Source organism: Akebia trifoliata, chromosome 7 (assembly GCF_017979445.1).
Source record: "Akebia trifoliata isolate Shusen 1 chromosome 7, ASM1797944v1, whole genome shotgun sequence".
Taxonomy (NCBI): Eukaryota; Viridiplantae; Streptophyta; class Magnoliopsida; order Ranunculales; family Lardizabalaceae; genus Akebia; species Akebia trifoliata.
Window position 1 is genome coordinate 23,507,039 of NC_141381.1, and position 10,198 is coordinate 23,517,236.

The 10,198-nt window shown below is 35.6% G+C and overlaps 1 protein-coding gene and 1 long non-coding RNA gene across 2 annotated transcripts; both read right to left on the reverse strand.

Annotated features, from left to right (window-relative positions):
* Nucleotides 1-1,028: 1,028 nt before the first annotated feature.
* LOC147398450 (11-beta-hydroxysteroid dehydrogenase-like 4A) lies at nucleotides 1,029-6,123 on the reverse strand. The gene is made up of 6 exons (XM_086447658.1): nucleotides 5,835-6,123; nucleotides 5,551-5,743; nucleotides 2,090-2,175; nucleotides 1,856-1,987; nucleotides 1,602-1,766; nucleotides 1,029-1,388 (listed from the first exon to the last, which is right to left on the reverse strand). The coding sequence occupies exons 1-6, from the start codon at nucleotides 6,015-6,017 to the stop codon at nucleotides 1,176-1,178; spliced, it is 972 nt and encodes a 323-aa protein (XP_086303784.1). The 5' UTR covers nucleotides 6,018-6,123; the 3' UTR covers nucleotides 1,029-1,175.
* Nucleotides 6,124-7,683: 1,560 nt separating this feature from the next.
* On the reverse strand, nucleotides 7,684-9,164 carry LOC147398451 (uncharacterized). The gene is made up of 2 exons (XR_015180173.1): nucleotides 8,479-9,164; nucleotides 7,684-8,112 (listed from the first exon to the last, which is right to left on the reverse strand). It is a non-coding gene; the product is annotated as an uncharacterized LOC147398451 (long non-coding RNA).
* Between the last annotated feature and the right edge of the window lie 1,034 nt (nucleotides 9,165-10,198).

Genomic DNA, 10,198 nt, shown 5'->3' on the forward strand with positions numbered 1-10,198 from the left:
GATCCAGTTGTGATAGCGTCTGGTTTGGATCCATTGAAGACTCAAATCGGATATATGATACTAATTGGTTGCAATCAATCTCCCACGTAACCCATCACTTTCCAAGTATTGCCAGAAAGATTTTTTACTCAGCTCAACCACCTTGGACCCCAATTCGTAATGACGAGGGAGACTCAACATAAACACGGCCCACCATTATTTTTATTCCACTTCTTATTGAGTTAAAAATTTTAGAATGGATTGATTTTATTTTATTTTGTTAAAATTTAGATTTCAGGGGAAAAAAAAAACAACACTTTTTAGCATTAAATATATGAAAATTCTGGACTTCCTTCATTGGACACGTGTTTAAACTGTGAGGAAGTAAATTTATGGCTATTTGTGCATTACCATGTCATCACAATGTTCAACGAAGGCAGTGTAGCCCCACTCATATATATACATGGGGACGGTTCAAGGGATAACAATGGTGACAACTGTTTTTTGTAAACACCTATTGATGGGGTTAGAAATTTCCAACCCTAATTTACAAGTTGAAGAATTGTGGATTTTTTAGTAAACAACTTTTGATGGGATTAAAATTTTCTTCCTCACCAAAAATCAGCCTATTCTGAAACTTCTAAAAATATAGGACAAAAATTGTTGTCAACATTGGTGTCCCTTGAATCACGGCGATGGGAAGAAAAAACATGGGTTTTATTCCTAGTGATCAATCCTGATTTGATGTTGTTGATTTTTCTTAGGAAACCCTAGAAATATACTTTGAGACTAGTATTTTCCATTTTAAATCTAGCAAGGATCCCATTAATCTATAGTGGTAGGAGGAAAGAGGTGAAGGTGATCATTTCAACCATATGAAACGATGGAAGAATATTTCCTAGGGATTTTAACATGTAATGGATCCTAGAAACATACTAATCCCTCGGAAACCTGAATTTTTTTTTCAACTATCTCAACTATATGTTTGATGTCTTCCATTTAGAAAACTCCTAAATAATTGGATCATTTCTATCACCATAAACCATGTATCTTGTAATCTTGGAGTCACTTCTGATTCGAGAAACAACATCACAGCCATAGTCTATAGAAAATTTCTAGCATATTACATGATCTGCAAAGATTAGTCATAATCTGCATTGGTCTTCGATGATGGAATTGAAGACAGGCTGACGAACTTATTGGTTTTGGATCTTCTTGGGAGTGGCTAATTCGGGGGCATATAGTAAGCGGCACAATGACTGGACTATATCGGGGCAGAAAACATTCCACAGGAATAACACATTAAACCATGAAGGATCAGTTATGTATTTCTCCCCTCGACATACACCATTCACAATGGTCTTCGCAAGATCCTCCACACTCCTAACCGGAAATTTCCCAATTAGAGCCTGAAAATTACTACACATTAGTAATATCCTAACCAACCAACATAAAAACAATAATACTGCTCATGTCCTAGATCAAGCTTCTTAGCATGACGAAGACATGACATGGAGCAAGATGTGAACATAGAAATCCTAGGTCAAACCGCAAATATTGTAACAAAAATAAAGAGATACATATAAAACACAAGTTTTACATGGTTTGACATGGAATCTTACTTCTGTATTTGCATGATCCCCTTCAATGGCACCTTTATTGGTTAGATGTTTGCCTCGGGTCATCTCCGTATCTGTAAATCCAGGACATGCTATGGTTATCTTGATCGTCGGATCAAGTTCAACTCTGAGGGTATCATAGAAGCTTATCAATGCAGCTTTAGTAGCCTGAAAACATGAATTCAAATGAATAAAAGACAATACTCAATCACAGAAGAAATGTTTTTTTTGACAAAAAACGATATTCGAATATTTACACCATAGAAGCTATTTCTTGGACTAGGCAACCATCCAGCTACTGAAGCATTGACGAAGATCTTGCCTTTGCTCTTCTTGAGGTGAGGAATTGCAAAATGGGTTGGGTAAATTGATCCCCAGAAGTTTACATCCTAGTCATATCGATCCAAAATACACAAATCACCTTAATTTAGTTACAAATACTTCCATTTGCTTATATACATGAGAAAGAAGTTTGTGGTGGTAGTGGTTACCATCAAGGGTACACAATCGACAATGTTGGTTGATCCTTCAAATTTGTAAACACTAGTAATTCCAGCATTATTAACTAGATGATCCACTGTAAATGTAAAAAAAAAAAAAAATTAAATTGTGTTCAAAGCTTAATAGATCACAAGACAGAAACTTTAGTAGGAAATATGCTTGATAAAAGATAGGTGATAATCTAGAGTATTAGTTTAGAATCTATACTATATTGATAAAAGATAGGTGATAATCTCCAGTTAGCTCGATCAGAAAATTTGGCTACCAACATCATTTAATCATTGATATTAGGTGTAGTTGACATTATATGTAACTATGATGAGGAGATCATCCTCACAAAAAATCAAACCATTCTGAAACTTCTAACCCCATCAAAACTCGTTTATAAACTAATGGTAAACATTGACTGTCCACGATTGAATTGGCTGATTTTTTGTGAGGATGGTCCCCTCACTATAGTGATCATCCCCTAAAAAAATCAGTCCAATCCGAAGTTTTTAGTCCACATAGGATGAAACACTTTGGTTACCGAATGTTTTCCAATATATATACCAAGATGCATGGAGATACACCAATCATGTTTTACGATAATTATTAGATCATAAGATTAAGGTAGTTATACTGCTATGTAACTACTTGTACATTTACCATTCTAATATATTTTTATGAGATCAAAAACTCAGTGATGGCAGGAAGCCCAAGTTTTTGGTATCTTCACCCACGTTGCTATACTTATTAATAGAAGGTATAATATGACAAAAAATGATATAAAATTTATGAATATACTTTGGATACTTTTTGCAATTATTTAAATAAAAGTATAAGTTATCCTTTTTCATTAAAAATTATAGTCATGTTGGGGTGACAAAGGGTGACAAAAACACGTACTGTCGTACACGTTATTGTAGATGCTTTTCCGCAAGATATGAGTAAAAAGTATCTACGGTTATATGCACCCCACCACATCATTTTTGTCACCCTCGTGTCTCTGTTTGTGTCATCCCGGCATTTTTCAAAATTATATATATATATATGGAAATGTTCAGCACCCTAAGTTTTACCACACACTTTAACAAACGTTTTTTGTCCTACATGGGTTAGAAGTTTTAGAATGGGCTGAATTTTGGTGAGGATGATCTCTATGATTAGAAGATCATCCTCCCCAAAAATTAGCCCATTCCGAAATGTTTAGCCCTATGTTTACAAGTTGAAAAATTATGGACCGTCAATTTTTTGTAAATCATTTTTTATGGGATTAGAAGTTTTGGAATGAGCTGATTTTTGGTGAAGATGATCTCCTCACCATAGAGATCATCCTCACCAAAAATCAGCTCATTCCGAAACATTCTAACCTATGTAAGACAAAACGCGTTCGTTAAAGTGTGTGGTAAAACTTAGGGTGCCGAACGGGACCCATATATATATATATATATATCGTAAATGCACCCTGGGTGCAGGCTAGAAATCCCCCTCCCACAGATTCTTTCCAAAGGCATTTAATTAACAACATTCTCTTTGTAGAAAAAAATCATTAAAATTGATTTTATTTACAAATCCTACTCATCCCACATTTATTTCTTCAATGATTGTAGTTACGTACAATTCATCTCTCTCACTTTCTCCCCCTATTGTAATTCACCTCAACATTGTTATTATTTACAAACAATTCCCCTTCAAAATGCACGTGCATTGCATGTGAATATGTTGTTATTTTCTGTTTTCTTTTTTCAAATGTAAAAATTGGAGTCCTATTGAAATATGATAATTATTTATATTTTTAAATTATAAAAAAAGGTGTAATTTTTAATTTAAATTATAAATCGAGAGTCCTATTAATTTTTTGGGTTCTTCTTAATGTGAACAAAAATTAGAGAATCCTATTGAAATTGATGTTAGTGAATACTTTGTTATTTTTTTAAACCTTGGTGTTAGTAAATAGGTTGTTATTTTCTATTTCTTGAAAATAAATAAAATTTTGGATTTAATTTTTTTAAATTTGGTTTTAGCAAATACTTTGTTATTTTCAATTTTATAAAAATTGGGTATTACTTTTTTAATTTAAATAATAATTAGAGTCCTGTTGAAAAGTGGACGTGGTAGATAAGTTGTCATTTTCATTGTTATAAATTGAATTAAATAGATATCTATTTTTTATAATAAATATGAATGAAAATCAATTTTTTGCTTAAAATTTGGAGAGCCCCATTGAAAGTGGTGCTAGTAAATACTTTGTAATTTTTATTTTTTAAAATTAAATAAAAATTGGGATTCTATTTATTTATTTATTTTATTCAGTGTAAGTAAATAGGTTGTTATTTTCTATTTTTCAAATGAAATAAAAATTAGGATTCTATTTTCTAAAACTTGTTGGAAAATAAGTCGTTATTTTCCATTTTTTAATTAGATTTTTTTGGAGGGGACATGTTTGTAAATAATAACAATGTCAAGTGTGTGAAGAGGATTTCTAACCTCAACCCTGGAAGCATACCATCCGAACTCCACATTCAATTTTGAAAAGGGTTGGGATCGCATATGAGCCCTGCCTAACAAAGGTCAGATGGCAGGAAAGGACACCTGACTGGATCAAGACCTACCATTTTCTGGATGAATATAACCTTAATGTTAACGTTTAAAAATTAGCATTATTTTGATAAATAATTACAATAATGCCATTGTAAATGGCATTTTTGTCGCTGATCATTTAATCAGGTTATGTAAGGGGAGAGAACATAGTTAGCAATTCGGTGGACGGGAAAAATACGATATGGAAATAAATTGAATACCATTCGGAATAGTGATATACCGGTTCATTTGAAAATTCAGCAAAAAAAATGTAAGACGATAAAAATACGATACGAAAATAATTCGAAAATGATTCGGATCCAACAATTTTTAAAACTTTTGAAAATTTGGATATATATAACATATGATATGACCTAACAATTCTAATCTACTAATCAAATTATTAATACTTAAACTAAAAATATCTTAAGTAAACAATATACAATCACATTCATCGAATAAAATATATATTTACAATTAAGATATTTTTAATCTATCTAATAATCAGTGTAAATAAAAAGTATAAAACATAATATCCTAATTAATGCCAAAATCATCATCAACATATTCTGGAAGCTTTTCAAGCTATTCAAGATTAATTATTTTTGTCGGAACGATTTTCAACTTAGGATTTTTTTTTCCTTTCTCTTGAGTTTTGAAGTGAGAATGAGCATAGGGAAATACGAAAATTTTTATTAAAATACTTACTGAATATACGTACAAATCGCGATCTATTCAATGGGATTCAAAGATCCGGGAATTAATCCAAATCTTTGAAACCAACGACAATTTTGATCAGGAAGAGTATTATTCGTTTAATTTGCAAATCAATTGGGAAGTTACTAACTATGGGAGAGAATGAGAAAATATGGTTGTATCATGCACTTACACCGCCCAAAGTGATCGACAGCTTCTTCGACAAATCGCTTACAATCATCAACTCTAGAAACGTCAGCACAAGAAACAAGAACATCGGGAGATCCAAGTTCACGAGCTTTCTTCGAGACTTCTCGAAGGCGATTCTCTCTTCTTGCAACAAGGACTAAACAAGCTCCTCTCTTTGCGTACTCGTAGGCAAGATGCTGTAAAATCACACAGATAAAACCAAGTTAAAAATTTGCAATATATATTAGAATAAAAATTAATGAAGCTGAAGTTGGATTTCTCATGGACCTCGCCAATGCCTGATGAAGCACCTGTAATGAGAACCACTTTTTGAGTCATGCCTTCCATGGAGGAGATTCTAAGGATGTAGAAGAGGAGCTTGTAGATGAGGTAGAAAGGTAGGAAGATAAGGAGAGAGATGAGAAAGATAGGAGGAAGAACCAAGTTCATGAGCTTGTGAACTAGGTCCATGAGAGAGAGATTAGTGGGCACGACTCTTCCTGTAACAAGGGAAAGACTAGTATCAAACTCAACGTTTGGAGCACTCCAACAAACGAACTAGTAGTATTTTTAAGAAAGGAAGAAAAAAAAAAAAAAAATCCCTAGAAAAGCTTTTCTGGCCCCAGAAAATTTTGCAATAAATGAGGTTGTTAAGCTGTTAAATGAACATAAATGTTTCAGACATCCCTCATTTTGAAGTTAGTTGCAACAACCCACAAACAACAATTTGGAACTCAGATAAACGGTTGAGATGGGAGAGTACTCTTAGGGTTATCCAAGTAATATGGATCGATAGAAAAACTGTACTAATCTTAGTAGATCAGTACCAAGTCTGGTGAGTTCAACATTTTAGAGGACACGGTATATTTTTCTCTCATTTTACTCTGTAATCATTACGGAGTGGGACCAATAAATGCTTTGAGTCAAAAGACTGTGTTACCATTGGACGAGTAGATGCAGTTGATCAGTTTATCTAACGATTATAACTACATCTAAGAGATCATATATCAACGTCTTGGGGGTGGAGAAGTGAGCGGTGCCTTAAAACATTGAATTTAATACATTTTATCAGAGGAAAATGCTGGAATGACACAGGGTATTTACGGCCATTCTCACAACTCTGACATGTGATGTGCACATAATCATAGATGTATTTCCTCGCGATACGAGTAAAAATCATCTACGATTATGTATACATGTCCACGTCAAAATTGTGAGAATCACAGTAAATCCTATGTCACCCTAGCACGACTCTTTATCATATTCCTAAGAAAAATACTGTATGGACACAGGACATTTATTGCAATTCTCACAATTTTGACGTGGGATGTGCACATAACCATAGATGTATTTCCTTGCGATATGAGTAAAAACCTTCTACAATACTGTATGCATCCCCACATCAAAATTGTGACAAACATAGTAAATCCTATGTCACCCCAGCACGACTCCATTCCTAATTATTTTTGTACCATAATAAACAAATAATGTTGCATTTGTCTTGTGTCATCACTCTTATGTGTTTTATCTTATTAAATAGGTATAATTGCATAAATAATTGAATCATATTAAATAATAAAAAAATATGATGATCATGTGTTTTGATTGTGCGGACTTGAAATCAAAAGATCAAATATCACAACAAGAAAAAAGCCTTTTAGTGACGTTTCGAAAACGCCAGAAATTCTACATAAATGCCAATGAATGTAACAACAGCGCTTACAAAAAGTGCTAGTAATGCCCATGTCGCTAATTCATACACCAGCGTTTTTATCGGCATTTAACAAGCCGTCGCTATTGGTACCATTCATTGGTGTTTAAAAGTCGCCGTTATTGATACAATTCACCAGCATTTTTTACAAAATTAGAGGCGTACACACTTTGCGCCTAATTGTATTATAACTTCACTAATAATTTATTAAAACTTTACTAGTGTTTATAAAGACACCGCTAATAACTTACAAAATGATATACTGAATTATCAGCACTTCTAAAACTATCGGCAATAATATTTGATTTAAAAAAAAATTACCATAAGATTTTTTTAAAATAATCTTCCGATTTTTTTGTTTTTGTTTTTGTTTTTTTTACACATCCGTCACCTGCATCCAAAATATATTAAAGAGGACATGAGATAGATATAATAAACAAAGACATAACAATATATACACGCAATTTTTTATACAACAGTAGCAGTGTAGCTTCCCATTCAAAATATTATCGCTACCCTCCCAGAAAAATGACAGTTCAAAATGAAAGCTAACATAAAAAAACCAGAAAAATAAAATGCAAGGCAGATGTTGGTGCTAATCAGTTCCACTGTATCTTTTCTTCTAGAGAGTGTTCTTATCCAAAGGATTTGCAATCCCCATCTAATGCCGTACCTAAAACGCAACTGGCAAAGATAATAATCAAGCATTAACCCTTTTCTTTCCGTAATCTTCTTTTTCATTTCTACATCTTTTTGTTTATTCCTTAGGCCATGCCTTTGACATTCTATATGTGCTTTCACCAAAAGGTGGCTATTTAATGTTGGACATGTGCCAGGTGGGATGGCACATACGACCTGCCAAAACAAAAAAAAATTACACAATAAGATATACAGGTATAAGTTGAATCCCATGTGAACCAAGACAGGGGCGGAGCCAGGACTTTACTCATGTGGGGGCAACGTAAAAGTAGAAATTTTTTTGGAGGGCAACAAAAATTGTAATTGTTTTGTGTGGGGGCAACATAACAATGGAAATTTTTTTGTAGGGGCAACTAAGAGTTTAAAACAAATTATGAGGGCACACTCTATAGATGGTTAGAAAATTCTTATGGGGGCAAGTACCCCCATTGCCCCCACACTAAATCCGCCCCTGAACCAAGACATACATAAGTATAAAATACATACATAAAGCCTTCACAAGAAATATACTCTTATACTTACCTTGATGTTATAAGGTTCAGTATGGTTCATAGGAGTGGTATTCTATAATTTTCAGGCATAGAGAAGCCATATCCATCTTTTCTAATGTACCTTGAACTCAACATATATTTGAAAGACAAAACAAGATTCATGTTGCCAACTAAAAGAGATCACTAAGCTGAAGGGTCAGGTGGAGGACCTCTAGGATAAGCGTGGCTCAAAGGACCAATTGGCTCAAAGCACTCTAGCCTTCGAAAGAGGGGTGGAACGACTGAATTAGAAACTGAAGGCCCTAGGCGGGGAGAAGGATGAGGGAAAGAAGAAGGCTCTCAAGGAGTAGAAGACTAAATTTCACCATCAGATCGAAGAGAACGCCGTGGAATAGGAGAAAGCCTGGAACAAAGAACAGGCCCTCATGGCTCAACTAAGACTTGTTATGGAGGAGCTAAGAAGGGCAAGGCTCCGACCCAGGCTCTATCCTTAGAGGTCACTCCTACACTTATTCTCCCCATCCTTCCCCCTCGGCGATCGTGACTTTTCCTCCTTCTAACCTCTCCCCTACCAATCCATCTAATGTAACTCCTCCCTAGGAGGTTGACTTGCCTACCGACTCGAGTGAGGTTAAGGATTTATGTAATTTTTTCCTTTTTCTTTGTGTAACTATTTTTTGTTATATTAATGAGACCGCCTTTTATCTCTAAAAGAATTTTGCCTTGTCTCTTCCTCTTTCTCTTACTTCTAACCTTTTACACTTGAGAGAGTTTTCATTTTCTTCTTAAATGTTTTGTTTTGTTAAGTAAAGGTCGGTTTCCATAATGAACCAAACCTTTTATGCTTAGATAATTTTTTCTTCACTCACCTCATAGAGTGAAGACAGTTGCCTTATATAAATTTTTGTTTCACTCACCTCATAGAGTGAGGTGAGTGAAACTAGGGGTGCAACTTGGTTCGGGTTGGTTCGGTTTAGAGCAAAATTAGAACCGAACCGACCAACATCAGTTCTATTATATAAGAACCAGAACCGAACCGAATTGATCTAAAACCGAACCAACCCAAACCGATCTCAACTCGGTTTGGTTCGGTTCGGTTCCACGGATTGTCGAGATTCACTCGTTTTTCCGATCGAACTCTGAATTTGTTTGCAGCTTATCAGAGAGAGAGAGGGGCACGACGACAGTCGTAGGTCGCAGAGACGATAAAGACGAGAGAGAGAGAGAGACACACACACACACACACCGGCCGGCAGCCGCAGGTGGCAGAGACGAACGAGAGAAGAGGCATGGTCCGCAGCCGTATGTCGCAGAGAGAGAGAGGGACTGACCGATTGCACCGTCGGAGCTCGCACCGTCGAAGGTCAAGATCGCAGTTGCAGCCACAGTCGGAGAGAACCAGAGAGAGAGAGAGAGTGAGAGAGAGGAGGGAGGGACCGATCGATCGCACTCGTCGAAGGGTCACAGCCGCAGCCGCAGCCGGAGATAACCAGAGAGAGAGAGAGAGAGGGGGGAGGGACCGACCGATCGCACCGTCGCAGCACAGCCACAGCCTGATATAACCAGAGACGAGAGAGAGAGAGAGAGAGGGAGGGACCGACCGATAGCACCTTTTGGAGCTCTGACCGTCGAAGGTCGCAGCCGCTGCTGCAGCCGGAGAGAACCAGAGACGAGAGAGAGAGAGAGTAGAGAGGGTTAGGGTTTAAATATTTATAGAATTTTGGTTCGGTTCTCGGTTTGGTTCGGTTATT

Coding starts and splice junctions, on each gene's coding strand:
- LOC147398450 (XM_086447658.1), bottom strand. CDS start 6,017: ATGGACCTAGTTCACAAGCTCATGAACTTGGTTCTTCCTCCTATCTTT. Junction 5,744..5,834: donor CTTCATCAGGCATTGGCGAG/GTCCATGAGAAA, acceptor GTGATTTTACAG/CATCTTGCCTACGAGTACGC. Junction 1,389..1,601: donor GGGATCATGCAAATACAGAA/GTAAGATTCCAT, acceptor AGTAATTTTCAG/GCTCTAATTGGGAAATTTCC.